The sequence below is a fragment of the Aulostomus chinensis genome, chromosome 10, assembly GCF_037954235.1.
Source record: "Aulostomus chinensis isolate RoL2024-O1b breed Wild chromosome 10, RoL_Achi_v1.0, whole genome shotgun sequence".
Lineage (NCBI taxonomy): Eukaryota > Metazoa > Chordata > Actinopteri > Syngnathiformes > Aulostomidae > Aulostomus > Aulostomus chinensis.
The window spans coordinates 20401529-20419598 of record NC_141329.1 but is presented as its reverse complement, the minus strand read 5'-3'; the positions used below and the strand labels follow the sequence as shown (position 1 = coordinate 20419598).

The 18070-nt window shown below is 41.0% G+C and overlaps 1 protein-coding gene and 1 long non-coding RNA gene across 2 annotated transcripts; both read left to right on the top strand.

Annotated features, from left to right (window-relative positions):
- The first annotated feature begins 285 nt into the window (after positions 1 to 285).
- Positions 286 to 3750, top strand: LOC147254805 (extracellular calcium-sensing receptor-like). The gene is made up of 10 exons (XM_086215212.1): positions 286 to 512; positions 614 to 917; positions 1020 to 1106; positions 1197 to 1304; positions 1391 to 1557; positions 1672 to 2140; positions 2228 to 2458; positions 2571 to 2694; positions 2769 to 3241; positions 3316 to 3750. The coding sequence occupies exons 1-10, from the start codon at positions 388 to 390 to the stop codon at positions 3748 to 3750; spliced, it is 2523 nt and encodes an 840-aa protein (XP_086071338.1). The 5' UTR covers positions 286 to 387.
- Positions 3751 to 17116: 13366 nt separating this feature from the next.
- On the top strand, positions 17117 to 18033 carry LOC147254804 (uncharacterized). Its single transcript, XR_015118068.1, has 3 exons — positions 17117 to 17296; positions 17414 to 17520; positions 17906 to 18033. It is a non-coding gene; the product is annotated as an uncharacterized LOC147254804 (long non-coding RNA).
- The last annotated feature ends 37 nt before the right edge of the window (positions 18034 to 18070 follow it).

Sequence of the window (18070 nt, the reverse complement as noted above, 5' to 3'; positions counted from 1 at the left end):
CGGACTGTATTTGGATGAAATAAGCTTGTATATGAGCGCTTCAGTTCATGGTGGGATGCTTCCTCTTTCATTCTTCAGTTAAAGTTGAAGGTGAATTATCGTAACACTTTATTTCAATTCATGTGTTTGACATAATTATTCTTTGGCTGACAGAACTGTTCAGTGGTCTCTGAGCTTACAAGGTGCTTGTTTGGTTCATTATTAATTACAACGAGGTGTGTATCATGATTAATAGAAAGGATGCATCACTTGTGGATGAGTTCAGTAAAGCTCAGTCTGTCGTGGCAAAGGACAGATCTTGTACTTTTGAGTATCCTGTTGTGGGGGATTTTCCCCAACAAATCCCAGCAGGACCAGAGCCAACAATGTAAAGTAATCCCAGGTTCTATGTCTCTGCCTGCACTGGAGAAAAAGGGAGACATTATCTTGGGGGGGCTTTTTTCTCTTCATGATATGGTGGAGGAGCCTCATCTGTCTTTTACTTCCATGCCTCCACCTACTCAGTGCACCAGGTAATATTCCTAACCAGACCTCAAGTACTATTCAAAACTACAATACGTGATGTTGAATTTTGTTGTTTTTGAGTGTCAAGACATCATTCCTTTTCTTTCAGATTTAACTTTAGGACATATCGCTGGATGCAGACTATGATTTTTGCCGTTGAGCAGATCAACAGAGATGGGGAACTTCTTCCCAACATCACACTGGGCTATAAGATCTATGATTCGTGCAGTACTCCCCATCAGGCTCTCAGAGCTACCATGGAGTTAATGGGGAGTGCGAATGGTTCACTGGGCAAAGGGAGGATGCATGGAGAAAGCAGCTGTCATGAGATTGTACCAACAGTGATCGGGGATGGAGGCTCTACTCAGTCTCTGGTAGTGGCTCGTTTCTTGGGAGTCTTCAATGTGCCACAGGTGAGGATTGAGGCACCGCACAATAGCCTTTACACCACTGCGTATTCCATAGTATATTCTCATTTTGAAGATTCCTTTATCGTGTGTATTTCTTTCTTCTAGGTTAGCTATTTTTCCAGCTGCGCTTGTCTCAGTGATAAAAAGAAGTTTCCAGCATTCCTAAGAACGATGCCCAGTGACTTCTTCCAGGTTTGACTCACTCAGATTAGTTGCAGTGCAATGCCATCTGTAAACACACAAACATGTCCGGATTTCCATGTTGTGTGTGTGTTTCTTTAGGTAGATGCACTCGTACAACTTGTCAAACATTTTGGCTGGACGTGGGTGGGTGTGATTGCAGGGGATGATGCGTACGGCCGTGGTGGCGCAAACATATTTGCTGATGAGGTGGGCAAATAATTTACCAGCATTTGTTTTTAATTATTTTTTATTGTTTAGCTGTAATAAAATATGTTTTTTTATTACCTCCTCAGGTTAGGAGGTTAGGAGTTTGTGTTGCCCTCCATGAAATCATCCCTAAGAACCGAGAACAGACAGCAATTTCGTTGATAATTTCCAAGATCCACTCCTCCAGGGCTGCAGTGATTCTGGTGTTTGCTGTAGAGCAAGACGCAGCAGCACTGTTTGATGAAGCACTCAGGCATGACATGTTGTTTGTAATCTTCAGCTTTAGAGTTCATTAAGTTTGTAGAAATACAAACTCGGTAATTCACTGCAACTTCTAAACTCCTATCAGTATGTCTGTTAATCCTAGGGAGGGGCTCACCGGGATACAGTGGTTGGCCAGTGAGGCTTGGAGCACAGCTGCTGTACTCTCCACTCCAAAAAAGTACCATCCCATCCTCCAGGGTTCGATGGGGTTTGCCATTCGGCGTGCACGCATCCCGGGACTGCAAGACTTTTTACTTCGCCTCAATCCCTCCAGCTCAGAGGCCCTTAAAGACCCCTTTGTAAAACCTTTTTGGGAAGAGGTATTTAAGTGCAGCCTGGGGGAGGGTCAGGAACGTGGTGGTGGAGGTAAACCACCGTGTTCTGGAGCAGAAGACCTCAGGAATGTATCAAATATCTATTCTGATGTGTCACAGCTAAGGATTTCCTACAATGTTTATAAGGCTGTGTATGCTATCGTTTATGCGCTGAAGAGCATGAGAAGCTGTGAAAAAGGGAGAGGGCCATTTATGCTGCAGGCCTGTCCAGATACAGACAACATAGAGCCATGGCAGGTAATCCTACAAATCTGATAGATTAAAGTTGACATTATCTGTGATTTCTGATAATCTCACCAGATGACGTGCACTCTCTTCTCTTAGCTGCTCCATTATGTTAAACGGGTGAAATATTTGAACTCGTTTGGTGAAGAAATCAAGTTTGATGAGAATGGTGACCCCGCAGCAATGTATGACCTGGTTAACTGGCAGCTGAGACCCAGTGGGGAAATTGAGTTTGTCACTATCGGCAGGTTTGATGAAACAAACACATTTGGAGGACAAAAACTCCAAATCCAGGAACAGAATATTGAATGGAATGGCAATCAGACCAATGTAGGTTTTTTTTTTTTTTAAATGCTGTTTTGTGAATTGCATCAGTGCATTTATTCATACATTTTATGATTGAATTAAGACCATTGCAGTGTGTGTTTCCTTTGATGCATAGGTCCCCTTGTCAGTATGCAGCAACATTTGTCAGCCAGGCACCCGAAAGGCAATCAGACCTAACTTCCCTATCTGCTGCCATGATTGTGTGGTCTGTACAGCTGGGGAGATTAGCAATCAGACCGGTGAGGAAAGTTTCCTGTATTCCATTGAAAATCTGTCTGACATTTAGAGCTGACCGTTAAAATCTTTTCTTCAGATGCCATAGAATGTGTTCGCTGCTTACCAGAGTTCTGGTCCAATACTGAAAGGACAGCTTGTGTCCCCAAACGAGTGGAATTCCTCTCATTTAGCGACACCATGGGCGTCACTTTGATGGCTATATCCCTCATTGGTTCCTGCTGTACCGGTGTGGTGGTCTTCATATTCTCCTATCACAGAACAACTCCGATTGTCAAGGCCAACAACTCTGAGCTGAGCTTCCTGCTGCTCTTCTCCTTGACTCTGTGTTTCCTGTGTTCGCTGACCTTCATCGGCCGACCCTCTGAGTGGTCCTGCATGCTGCGTCACACAGCGTTTGGCATCACCTTTGTCCTCTGCATCTCTTGTATTTTGGGGAAAACTATCGTGGTGTTAATAGCTTTTAAAGCTTCCCTTCCTGGCAGTAATGTCATGAAATGGTTTGGACCTGCACAGCAAAAAGCAATTATCACCTTTTGCACACTGATTCAGGTGAGGACAACTGACTCTTAATGTAATTTTAATAGTAAGAATTCATTCAACCAAACAAATGTCTGTTTTCCCAGGTAATCATTTGCGCAGTGTGGCTGGTAGTTGCTCCTCCCACTCCACGTCAGCTGATACCTCGTGAGAGTGCTATAGTTATTCTCCTGTGTGATGAAGGTTCGTATATAGCATTCGGTTTAGTCCTGGGCTACATTGGCCTCCTGGCCTGCCTCTGCCTTCTGTTGGCCTTCCTAGCGAGGAAACTCCCCGGCAATTTCAATGAGGCCAGAATCATCACCTTCAGCATGCTGATTTTCTGTGCAGTGTGGGTCGCATTTATACCGGCATATATCAGCTCTCCAGGGAAGTACTCAACAGTTACGGAGGTATTTGCTATCCTCGCATCTAGTTATGGACTGCTGGGTTGTATCTTTGCACCAAAGTGCTATTTAATTCTTTTTAGGCCTGAAAAGAACACAAGAAAACATCTCATGTCCAGAGCTGACAAGTTTTAGCACATCCTTCTTTACGTGTTTATGTATTTATTTAAAATATTTTGTGTCCCCTTTTGCCAGGTGAACGAAATACCTACATATAAGAGCAGGCTGTAAATATATGAATAATTACTTTATAGTTATCGTTAAAGCAAGTTTTTAAAGGTTTTCCTTAAAATCTTGCTACCTTTTACCACCAGGTGGTAGCAGTGGGCCTTTGGTGACACAAGTCATTCATCCTGTCATATAATTGCATTTTGATTTTAATGTGTCTGATGACTTTTTTTCTCAGAATGCATTTTCACTTAGCTTTCTGTAATTTTATGTATTAGCCAAATATGAAGATGTCGTTCCCCTAAATACACAGTTACATTTAGTAAAAATGTCAAAAATAGACACAGTCGAACCACTGAAATAATGGGAAATAATAAAGTATCATCATTCAGCGGTGTTGAATGCTAAGTGCGACTCTGCTCTCTCCAAAAAGCATCAGACCAAGAGACAAATAATTCATACGAGTGGATAGATATTTAAAAAGGACAAATGGAATTCATAAAAGAGAATTGCTCTCACCCATTGAGGGAGGTGCCAAGTCATGTTGTATTAACTCTAGATTCATTGATTTATCAGGCTCGTGCTCAAGAAACAAATATGGTTTTGTTGTTGTTCTGTCTGGTTTTTTTTTCTAGCAATCGAGGGGTCGCTGGTTCAATCCTCACTTCCCCCGGTGACCATGTCCAAGTATCTTTGAGCAAGATACTGAGCTCCTAATTGCTCCTGATGACACTGTGATGGACTGGAATCAAATTGATGAATTGAAAAGTTACTGAAAATTGATGATGATTTTAATTCTGGTCAGACTTCCTACTTGTACCTCTATAGAAATACTTCCACGAGGACAGATGGATGCCCCGTCCCAATATGACAGCCGCACAGATGTAAAGCCTTTGTACTTGTGTGTTATAATTTATTTGATTATTTAGGCGGTCTGGACCTTCGGGAAGAACAGAGGGTTGTTCCCTTGTGCTGTTGTAAATTGGGGTTTAATGATACAGGCTTATATGTTTAAAATAACACAAGGGAACAACACAAGGGATCACCCGTCTCCCAATAAATCCCATCAGTGATTACACACACACAGAAGAACTCAAACAACCTGAACTGAATTAGTAAATGTGTCACAAAACTCCCTGGATGGTCTAAATGAAGATCTGAATGGGATTAGGCAGCAACATCCTTGCTGCTCTGACCTGAGCTGGAAAGATGAGGCCAAGGGTCTCTGAGGTCCACTCTGTAGTAATCCCAGCTGTCATTGGTTAATTCAATCCTTATACTTCAGAGGCCTTTACATATAAACATCACAATGGGCTGTTCCCTACAACAACAAACTAAAATCTCCCTGAATTTCTACAGCTGCTCTCCAGTCAGCTTTGATTATCCAGCACTGATTGATTTGTTGTTCCTCCCTGGACTGAGACATAAATTAGAACAGAGACGGGTCAGAAGCTCCCGTCAGGTAACGGTAAAGGTGAGGATAGACAGCAGTACCTTATTAGTGCTGTTTTATTTGATTTCCATCCATGTTTACTCAACTTATCATTTGCATTTTTATTTCTTATCTTTCAACATTCCTAATTATCTTAACAGGCAGAGTGTTTAAGGATAGAGGATGATAAATTCTGCGCACACGCACACACACACGCACACGCACACGCACACACACACACACACTCAACACCCCCTGAGGCAAAGCTGAGATTTGTGATATTAGGCTAAATATGAAATGACTTTTACAAATTTCTCTGACTTTAAGAGAGGATGACGGATTTCTCTGCATGGTCTGTCTCTCGCTTTCATTCCAAAGTATAATCCTTCAGATCATAGCAACATTTATTTAATTTAATTAAGGAAACCAGAAGAGATCATCTCCATTATGAGTTAAATAAGTCATTTGGTTTGAATGAGAAAACATGACAGTACAAATGTGGAATGTATTTCCTTGAAACACCGACGACGGACACGTTGAGACATGACAGCACTGCTGGCAGGGGGAGTCAGGTTCTTCTCTCGTCATCGCTGACTTTTTGTATTAAATGTCACAAAGCCACAAACGTTGACCAAATGTTTTCATTTAATGACAAAAGTCAAACCTGCCAGGGTCACATGAGGAGTTACCTCACTAAATAGAGAGATTAGGAAAGCATTGCAATACTGTGACTTCATTGCAAGTCTGCGCTGTTGTATGTTACGGAGGAAAAGGGCAAACGGCTCTGTGGGTTTATATCACAAACCTGAGCTTGAAGTAGAGGAGTGAATTAAATGGGCCACACTGTACAGAAGCATTACCTAAAAAAAAAAGTTATGTTTGAACTGTATACTGCTATAATATGTATATATACTGTATATATAGTACAGACTTACTGTAAGGGAGATTTTATGTAAGAAATATACATCAATCAAAATGAGAAAATGATTTATGTAGGAAAAACAATTCAGCAATTTTATTTTTTACTTTTTGTTTTATCAACTGGTCATCTCTACACAACATAAAGGGCTACCATGCTTTGAGAGCTTGTTGATTTGGGCTCTTTTTCATTTACCTGCGGGGGGATGACAACCCTGTGAGGATCCAGTGTGGTTTTTTTTGTAATTTCATTACAAATTTTTGTGTTTTGATTTTTTTCCCGTTACTTATTTTTAACGATGCATTTTCTATTTTACGCATGCCGTTTAGAATACATTTAAAATTTCAAATGAGAATGTTTGTTTATACTTTGCCGTGTTGGACACAGTCGTCGCGTCATCTCCAATGACGCCATCTCGTCACAGTGGGGGCGTTAAATGACACGCAGACAAAATAGGACACGTAAATAAATAGCAGAACACCAAATGTTCTTAAAAGTGCTGTGTCGTTGATACGCAAACCCATGAGATCACGATGTGAGGAGGTTTTCTTTTTTATTTTAATTCTTTCTATTTAATTCTTTCCTTCTATTCTTGATATATTTTTTTCAGCTGTCTGACAACCTGCAAACCAAGAACCTGCCAGTCACAGTAAAATTAGTCGTTTGGGCAACCCACAGAACACACGTGAGAAACAAAGCCCTGTCAGAAACTGGTCCAGGGATCAGGGACTGGTGGGAAGGAGGAGCTTTAAGAGTCAGAAGTATTTCCATGAGGGTAATGGGACTGTACTCGGTACAGAAACATGGCAACCACTGATGGCTAAAATAAATAAATCTGACAACAGGTGGCATCGTTGAAACCATTTAGATCCCCGATATCTGGTTGGTTTATATGAATAACAATTAACTATAAATCTGCTGAGATGGTTTGGGTTGAAGCCTCACAGCAGCCTGATATGACCCTCCAGCCAATGTGCAAGGACAGTGAACGTCATGTGTGAAGGCAATTTACTGCATAGATGATATAATTCCTTTTGGAAGATGAATATTGTTTTTACATGAGATATGTAACAGCTCCATCTGTGAAATAAAACAATATTTTGGGAGATCCGTCCTCCTAAAAAGGCTGTGTGTGTACTACTTTTTTTTTCAGGATTTACAGAGTCTGAAGCCAGATTCACTCACAGATTATTCTGCTTTCATTATTTTAGAATGGCATCACAACTGTAAGTGAGGCTTATTTCATCACTGACAGTGTCATTACATGATATATTTGCAACGGAATAAAGACTCCTAGGGGAAACACTAGGATCTATACACAGACATAACCATATTTCAGTCTTTATAAATGCAATAAAAAGAAGTGAATGGTCTATTAAACTTCATTTGATGAAGCTACATAATAGTTTGGAGTTTTATTATAGCTACATTACAGACTGAGGTGCAGAGGAGCTTCTGTCCTCAGAGGTAGAGCAATACAGGGAGAGTGGAGACAGGTTCAGTGGTCCATGCTGCTCCTCCTGTCATATATTTTGTTTTATCATCATATATCAAGAAAGCCTACGCAGCTATTCTAAGAAAAGAAGCCCAAAGGCCAAGGAAACCTATATCCATAAAGAATTGGTTATGCTACACGGGTACCAGCCAGTTTAGTTTGTTCGAAAATTAGGGAGGAAAAAAAAAAAGTCTCAATTCATCCTGATGGTCTGTTTTGAAGTTTTTAAAGAGTTGTGAATCAAATGTTTGGTAAAGTGCCTTTTAGAGTTGTTAAAATTTCAGCTGTGACCTCTGTTTGACAAATAAACAACCTGACAATTTCTCTCTCACCTAATTTTGTGTTTGTGTAAGACCATTCAGGAGGCAAATCACAAATGGGGAAATAAAGTGATAATTTGAATTCCAATTAGCAAAGTTTCTAGTGTGTGGCACGCTGGTGCAGTGGTTAGCGCTGTTGTCTCACAACAAGAAGATTCAGGGTTTGAGTCCTGACTCGGGTACAGGATCTTTCTGTGTGTTTCTCCATGTTCTCTCTGTTCCTGTGTGGGTTCTCTCAGGTACTCCAGCTTCCTCCCACAGCCCAAAGACATCAAGAGGGGACGAGGCTGATTGATACTCTAAATTGACCGTAGGTGTGACTGTGAAAGTGAATGGTTGTTTGTCTATACGTGTTGGATAGGCTCCAGCTCCCCCACAACCCTTAACAAGATAAGTGGAAGAAAATGGATGGATGGAATATTTCTAGTTCCGGTCTGACAAGGAGCATTTCTGTGAATATTCAAGGAAATATAAATCATCAACTAGAGAAGAAAAGAGAAGCTACATGGGGATTGCGGATGAAACACAAACACTTTGGATTTGTATGAGTTGAAATGCCTCAAAATCTATGGCAACACATGCAAAATATAGGAATCAAGAATCCCTGTCTTGAGCACCCTGATTCACTTACACATCCACCCAGTACAAGCACAGTCTGATCTATTGGAACAGTTAGGCTTAAAGGCCTTGATCAAGGTCACATCACTGGTGGTAATGAGTGTGAGGTAGTGGCGCTTCTTCACCCTCCCCACCCAAAATTGATCCTGCCGGTACAGGGGATTGAACCGGCAACCTCCCAGTCGAAAGCTTGCTTCAGCCTCAAAGTAAAATGTGGACAACAAGAGCTATTTAGTGCAGCTGCAGAACTATAATTTTTTTGTGATTCACAATATCTCCAGGCTTTTAAAAATGGATGTATTTGAGGACATGATTTAGCATAAATAAAAGGTTTTAATTCTACATTTATACAGTATATCAATGGCTTTACATAATTATGCAGTGAATGTGAGGGAGAATGAATCATAAGAGTCTTGCAGAGCTTTATACCTTTGTTTTCAATTGTAACCCTAGTTTTCTGTCATCTCCCCCACTCGATGGGTAACCTTTCCCTCCAACATTCCTCCACCTATTATTCAGAGAGGTATTGTCATACTGTTGGTGGGCGCTTTAGAAATTGCAGTAAAAAGTACTGTTCTCTGCTCTAATAGCACTCTTCACTGGGATGCATTCAGTTTCCTGCATTATATGGGGCATTGAAGGATTAGACCGTCTCAAAAACGTCCAGAAATTGAAGTCTTAACAATGGGCGCTTTTGTATTTGCTATGAGTCATTAAGATAATCAAACTGATGTGAGATCCATTTTTGGGTGTTCTCTATCAGAGAGAATGGAGAATAGATGTGAGGACAGACTGCAATCAAGATGCCAATACAGAATTTCTCACTGAATAAGTTTGAAAACAAATAATTCTCACAAGCAGCAACACAAACACACATTCCCTGTTTGAGGCGTGAGTGTTTGTGATGGGCTGTAAGATATTAATTCACAAGCTGATCTCAATTTATGCAGGCATACACATATTTTGCAAATGACAGCACTATTTTATCACCTGGATTTGATTCTGTTCAGATAAAACAATGTGAAGACGTTTCATGCAAAACAGTGTAAATAGATGACATTTTGTGTCGTGTGGTGTTAAGATAAAATGTGTGTAAATGTTCAGTGTACAATATATGGCATGGTGTACACTATGAAAATGTCATCATATGTGCCATCTATGAATACATCTTCTTGAATTAGGCTAACAGAGATGCAAAACACATTTCAGGAGAAAGTTGTGCCATCTCACATCGTATTGCATCATATTATATCATATCCTAGTGTAATGTGCCACAGTGTATACCGTACTATACCTTATCATACTGTACTCTGGGTTACCAAATCATATTGTGTCTTATCAAATCATGCTGTAGGCGGCACGGTGGTGCAGTGGTTAGCACTGTTGCCTCACAGTTCGAGTCCTGGCTCCAGCACAGGATCTTTCTGTGTGGAGTCTCCATGTTCTCCCTGTTCCTGTGTGGGTTCTCTCTGGTACTCCAGCTTCCTCCCACAGTCCAAAGACATCAAGAGAGGACGAGGCTGATTGATACTCTAAATTGACTGTAGGTGTGACTGTGAGTGTGAATGGTTGTCTGTCTCTATGTGTTGGCCCTGTGATGGACTGGTGACCTGTCCAGGGTGAACCCACCTCTCGCCCAAAAGCCACTGGGATAGGCTCCATCCCCCCCCCCCCGCGACCTTTAACAGGATAAGTGGAAGAAAATGGATGGATGGATGGATATCCTGCTGTATTGTATCATATCGTACCTTGCTGTATTGTATCATAGTACACCGTAATGTATCATGTCATATCATATCATACTGTACTGTATGTTATCGTATCATATGGAATCATATTGTATTGAATCATATCGTATTGAATCATATCGTATTGTATTGTATGTTATCGCATCGTTTCTTATCATATCTTATCAGGTCATATCATGTTGTATCATATCATACTGTACTGTATGTTATCTTATCATTTTGAATCATATTGTATGTTATCGTATCATTTCTTATCATATCTTATCAGGTCATATCATGTTGTATCTTATGCATTCTCTCTCGCAGCAGCACGTCTGGTCTTTAACTTGCCCAAAACTGCATGTCACCCCACTGTTAATGTCTCTTCACTGGCTTCAAGCAGCAGCTTGAATCAACTTCAAAGCTCTTCTTCTGGCTTATAAAAACAGTGACAAGAACGGCTCCTGCCTACCTGGAATCCCTCATCCAGGTTTACGCTCCCTCTCGCCAGATACGCCTCGCCTGAGAGAGACGGCTGCTGCTCCCAGCCCAGCATGGCTCTAAATCGCTATTTAACTCTCCTTCTCTGTTGTTTCCAAATGGTGGTGTGAACTACCAAACTCCATACAATCCACAGAGTCCTTTTTCACTTTTAAGAAACATTTGAAGACTCAACCATTCAGGGAACACCTAGGCATTTAAACCTGACCCTTCTCCTCTTTGTCCTCAGGGGTAGAATGGGTCAAAAGGTTTAAGATCCAGCTCTTTATGAATACTTAGCCCTGGCAATGTTGAATATTGAATGTTGAAAGGTATCGTTGATGTTGAATTATTGGTTGTTGTCAGTTGTGGTTAGATTATATCGAGAAAAAATTCAAAAACAAAACAAAATTGGCACTACTTCTGCCACTAGATGGCAGCACTTCCGGCCAATCAAACTTGAAGCACTTTGTCATTCTTACTAAGATTTTCCCTCCTGTATAAATTCTTGCATGTGCTGTACGTCGCTTTGAACAAAAGCGTCTGCCAAATGAAACTGTAGAATTGTAGAATTATATCATAATACATTGTATTTTATAACACGGTATTGTATTGTACTGTATCACAAAATATTGTTTTGTGTCAAGCACAGAACTTCAATTTGGATGTGAGTGTTATTATTCTCAATTGATTTGTTTTCCCCTTTATTTTATTTATTTTTCCTCATATTTGAAGTGAAAGGTGAAGGTTTTTTTTTCCCTCCTTCACCTATTGACAGTGAAGTGTTGTATGGGGGGGGGGGGGGGGTCTTAGATCTCAAGAGGATCATGAAGCACTGTAGAATAGAAATGCAGAAAGGAAGGCCATAACATGAAGGTGCGATGGTAAAATTCTCCACTGCAACGTTACGTGGTCCAGAGAAAGACCAGTAGCCTGAGCAAGTCATTACCACACCGAAGAATGATCATTGCTCCCAGGGTGTCAATGATGTTTCTCTCTGCGGGCTGAAGAGGAGCAAGGGTCAGCCACAGCACACAGATCAGCGTCACGGTGAGTACTTCCTGTTATCCCTCTAACACTCACAGGAGGACAAGTCGTACACGTGAATAATAACTAGAGTTAGAGCTCACTTTTGTAAGATCCTGATGACCTTGAAAGATGTTTTCCCTCTTACTTATCGCGTAGCTTCATTGTTTTCTTTTTGATATTCATTTTCATGGTGTTTATTTAATGGTGTTTTTGTACATTCTTTCATTTGCACTTTCACACGCTTTTTACTTTTCTGTTTTATATTCAACAGCTCCTACTTTGGCATTCTATGGAGTTCATCTGTTTTATTTACTTTTTTTCATTTACTTGCAGTTCAACAGTTTTGTTTGGGTTTCTTTTGTTTACCTGCTTTTTATGTATGAATGAACTTGTTTTTTTGGTTTTGGTTTTTTTTTATTACACGCAAGCACTTTCATATTCCTTGGTTAGGATGAAGCAAAGAAACAAAGACATTAAGCAAGGGAATATAGTTAACCAAGAAGTATCTTAAGTACCATGAGTGCATGTCCAGCCATCTAACAAGCATCACAATTGGTTTACCTTTCACGTACACGGCGCCTGAAGTCCCAGAGGGTTACTTTATCCTCTACATCTGACCTATAGCAGTGAGCAGCACTCCCCAAGGGTCAGCTGTAGCCTTGAAGTAGCAAAATGATATATAGCATGCATGTGTATATCTTTGTTGAGTGATAACACCGGTAAACCCAGTAAACCCTCATGAACACAATGGAAAACACAGGAATTGCTTAAAAGGATCGTAAAAAGGTAGCACTGTTAAGTTCAAAGAAGATAAGAGAAGCAAATGGCACGATGACAGAAAATCCTTTGAACGTGATTAATTACAGTGTGGTTTGGGGCCACTTCAATTGTCCTTAGCGTGGACATACACGTAGCAGACACATAGGTGGAGGCTGAAGAGTTCTTTAGTCCTTTATATTAGTTTTACTCTAAACACGACCAGAGGGCGACTCCACTGGTTGCAAAGTGAATTCCCAAATTACCCTACTTTAGACTTGATTTATCACTTCAGTGTTTTGGTGGAATAAAGTATTAAAACTACACTAGACCAGCTGGCTTTTGGCAGTGTCTCCATGGTACTATGGTTTTATTGTGATAAAAAAAAAAAAATGTTGCCATCTCCATGCATGCCCACCATGTGTGTTGCTCCCTATTTTGACAAAGTATTATGTTAGATCATTGGGATGTTTCAATCAGAGTCACCCCTCAGCTTGCCTGGGCTCCACAATCTTGTGAAAATATGATCACATCTGAGCGATGTCACTATTTGTGACATCAACATGCGGCCACAGATCCTTACTCTTGGTGCCAGGTCACCAAGGATGAAGCTGGTCAGTGAGCCTATAGATTATTGTTAATCTCCGAACAGATCATGATCGTAAGCCAGCAATATTCATGTTGGTTACAACTGCTGCTGCAGGTCTCGGGAAAATGTCAGCAGCAGAGACAAACACGAGCCAGGCAATATGATGAACACTTACATCAAGCACCAGTGGCACTGGGTCATTTCTAAGCCACACTAAGAGACATAAAATTAGGTAATCAGGTCCAGCAGGAGAAAAAATATAATTTCCCATTGGGTTTGAAAATTAAGTACAAGGTTGATGATTTGGAGATAACACAGTAGGCAAAACCCAGGTGTGTTTATTCTGATCACCAGCCAGGGATGGCACTACAGCTATTAATATAATGTTGTTCTCTCATTGCAATCATTTTCTAAGCTCATACAAAATTGTGTTTTAGTGGGGGTTCCACTTGCACGCTCCCCAGTAACAGCAAGGAACGGTTAATTCCATGTACTCACGGAATCAGTTTGATACCTCAAATCTTACAGTATTAATGGTCGGCGGTGTGCGAGCACGTGAGGTTGCTTGAGTGGAGGTAAAATTAGCAGGAGCAATAGCTAAGAGGGGTCTATCAACGATGAGAGCCGTCAGAGAGAGGAGGAGAGCTGTCATTTTCAGGAGCAGGCCTTGTCAGAGACAAGTGTTCAACCAATTACACCACAAGTGGGCTCTTTCTTTCTTGCCCTCGTCTCATTCCCCTTGTGTTCTTTTAAACCACCTGATCCTTCTTGCCTACTGTTGTTCATTGCTTTTGAAGCTGAAACCTGCAGCTGGGCACAGGAGGGGATGCTAGCTGTCTGGGAAAAAAAAAAAAAAAGAAAGAAAAAAGAAAAAAAATCAGCCAACCAGACGCCACAGGCTCCTTAACTAAAATGTAATACTTTATATGTGTTGTGCTGTAAGCGTAACATTAACAAACTGCAGTGGTATTGTTGCTCCTGACCAACTTGCTCATAAGTTGTGCAAAGTTCTGGATCTAATTAGATAGCGCCATGAAACACCCAGTAATTCATACTGTGCCAGTATAATTGTATTTGCACAACTGTAAAAATGTGTAGTTCTTCAGAATCAGGCTTATTGCTGGATAGAGTTAACGCATTACCTCTTGATGTATGAGCAAAAGAAGTAAACAGAAGAACTAACATGAGCAATTAATATGAATAGAAGTAACCTTGGTCTACAACCAGCCAAAGTTTCTCATTTCATCCTTTTGACCCAGTGGATGGTGGGATTCATTTCAATGTGTTCATTTGAGGTGACAGTGACCTTTGACCACCGTATCATCAGTGCATCTTTGAGTCCCAGGGGACAGTTGAGCCAAATTTGGAAAGGTTTCCTTAAGGTGTTTCGTGAGCTAACACTGAACTAAATGTGACGGGGTCCTGGGGGGCCCGGGTTTCTATTTTATTACAAATAAATTGTTATTCTTTTTAATCTGGCGCAACTGTTTTTAACTGTGCTCACCCCTGATTCTAAAAGAACCTGCAACCTTTTAATGAGGCCTAGGCTTTCCTAAACCTAGGTGGCGTGGTCAGCTTTGTTTCCTTTTTAATCCTAAATTTCAAAAACCCCACCACATCACATTTCTCCTGGTGTTATCGGCAGGACCAGGTGCCTGAGCAAGCATGGAGCAAATCTTGTGTCAGTGTGACAGCAATCTTGACCTTTGACCACCCAGATCTTTTTGGTTCATCCTTGAGTCAAAGCAGATGTTTGAACCAAAGTTGAATCAATTTCTCTAGATAGAGAACCGATAACAAGATAGGTTATGGTGTACAGCCGGCAAGGCATTCAAAAAAAAGTATTATAATCAAAATACTCAACAGCCATGAACATAAGATGAAATGAAACAAAATAGAATCATTTGAAAAACAGAATATGCACAATTCAAAGTACATCTCCCCGAGATATGAATAAGATTGCCTAGAGAAACAGACTGCAGTCATTCCAGTTTGTGCTTCACAGTATAAGTACCACCTGGCTCTTACTCCCTATTTTTAGAAGAATGCATCTTAGATCTCTTTACCCCTCCTGATGAGATGACGCTAGCCTCTCCATGCATCTTGCCGCTGATCCATTCACAACTCTCTACATTGGTCTGTCTCCTCTCACTTGATGAGCAATAGCCTGTGGTGTGCTGCCTCATTTCCTCTCAGATATAGGCCCTGTTGAAATTGTGACCGAAACACAGACCCTTCCAGTGTCTTGGATTCTGTTGCATCTGTTTGTTTGTTTGTTTGTTTGATTGGTTGGTTGTTTTTTTGGGGGGGGAGGGGTCTTTTTTTGTGTTGTTTCCTACTCCAGGGTCATGTATCGCTTGTTCAGTCAGTAGCAATAAACTCCTAATCCTACAGTAAATTTCTTTTTGTCACAGCAGCCCTTCATGCCTTAGTAAGTTTTTCGACTGTGGAAAATTTAATTATATAGAAAATGAGTTCCTAATTTCCAGTCACTTCTGTTAAAGATATAATGAGAGCCACATAGTCGCTGTTTTAGATTTTGAGACAAACTCCAAACTAACCACATGCCAACTCAAGCCACAGGGGCCTAAACTTTTCAAAGATGTCTGACCTTTTCTGGAAACTCCATTGCTGAATATTGCTAATTTATCATCATGACTGGCATTGGCCCAAGATGACTCCTGTGGTAAAACCTCTTTTTATATGTATTTTTTTTGTCTGTCAATATTTGGTTCATCCACAGTAATTGTGAATAGTTTCCTGATCTTTTGCTCTGCATGGGTCCTTTCTCTGGTCCATGAGTATTAAAGGAATTCATGACCTGATTTCTACTAAAAGTTTTTGTTCCTCAAGCGGTCAAAAAAATGAAGAAATCCACCAGAGCCAACATTTCTATTTCGTCATCTGATCTCCCCCAACTGCAAGGCTTGCCGTGTCCCAGTTCAAGCTGGGCCAGCCCTCACCCCGCATCCAGCGCCGTATTCAGCTGCCTGCAGCAGCAAGCTGATGTTTTTTATGGTGTCTCACTATGGAGGAACAGTCATGGTTGCTGGGCCAACAGGCCTTTGGCCGGAGGAAGATCAGGATGACAAGCTGAGAGTCCAGCTCTCCTCTCAGTTTCTCTTTCCATTTCTCCCATCTCCCTGCTACAACCGTTTACTGCTAGCCAAATGTCCCCCTACCCAATATCTACCACTGATATTAAAAAAGACAGAGCTCCCCTTCTCTCTCTGAGAGGAACCATAATGCCTGTCAGAGATTTTGCTCCTGCTTTTGGCCTCTTCGGTTGAAATATCTCTCTGTCACAGCTCAGCTTGATGGATCTCCAGTCAGTCATGAAAGCAAAATTCTAAAAATCATTGTGCTGAAAGCTGCTGCAAAGGTTTTTCCTCAATCTTACTGCTAAAGCAGAGCCTGACTCCTGTCTTGATGCCCACAGCAACCTTTTTTTGGCAGCATGCACCCATGTCTCTATCTCCTCAGGACCATGTCTGTGATCCCACCTCTCTGATTGATCGCTCCAATGTAACACAAGCGCTTGTTTCCACACACAAACGTAAGCTACAGCACATACTCTGCACAGCTAGCAAGGCTCAAACATCATATGAAGATTGAAAAGTCCATTATGATCTGTGGCTATCTAAATAAAATCTGACAACCATTTCACCTAATGTGGAAGTATTCCAGCTAAACTTGTTAGTGGCTCTCTTTAGATAGCCCCTACGCAAATCCCTGCTTGCGTTTTATTGGTTTTCCTCTTGCTCTGAAATAGTCCTACAGTGTTGATATAAATGAATGAGACCTAAAACCCTCCAGAGACCATGTTGCCAGTCTCAGCTGCAGCAGATCCTCCAGGGGCAAACAGGAAGAGGGCCGTGCACAGCTGGGACCAGGTCCATAGAGAAAAGAAAGCAATGGGAATGGTCTCCTTCCCAAAAGATGTTGTTATTAAATGTCTGTACGAAGAGCACATGCTAAAGTTACTATAGATGCAGCGGATGGACAGTCGAGGATGGATTTAATTCCACCAGATTTGTTCCCCTCCACTCTGATGGATGCCAACATCAACTCTACACAGCACGGAGTCTGGCATTGCCCCCATTACAACAAGAAGATTAGAGTGGACAGAGGTGCCATGTCCAAGAGAGGTAAGAAAACCACATACCAGCCCAGAGGAGTGAGCCAACAAATGATCCAGAGTTGAATACAGTAAATATTTCCACACCATTCCGATAGTTTGTTTCTGTTTCTATTTTTATCTCTAGTTGAGAGTCCAACAGCGTCGTCCCACAAGCTCTTCCCCGTTCTGCTGATGGTTGGATGGATTGTCGGCTGCACAGCAGTTGTTTACTTTGTCTTCATTTTTGCTTGGGTATGGGATTCAAAAGTATTTGCAGTGTATGTAGAGTACACTTTACATCTATTAATATATCTGTTATGTATACATGTGTCTCCTTTGCATTTAGGCATAAATGTTTTGGTTTTTTTTAATTTAATGTTTAAAAATGTCATAACATCTTCATGTTTGATTAGCACAGCCCTAGATGGGAGTGTGTACATGGGAGTGGGAGTCACGACTTTCCCTTCAATACATTCATTCATGATTACATAAGTCTATATTATTGATATTTCTGTGAGCCTGAGCGATCTTTTACTTTTTATTGTGTAAGCATGTTGATTTTAGCAATTAGTGCTACGGACAAACCACAGCATCAATCTACAGGGTTGCGCCAATAGATGTTTTCTTTCTTTGACAGAAAAGAGATCATCATGGAAGAAACTGATGAACCACATGATCAGAGATGAAGTTCACATTTCAGGAAAACGCAGCAGTGGGTTTCTCTTTGCCATTAAACTAGTTGTGAATATTAAGAACACTTCTTTGAGACATATATATTAATTGTCTGTCTTCTCACAAATTA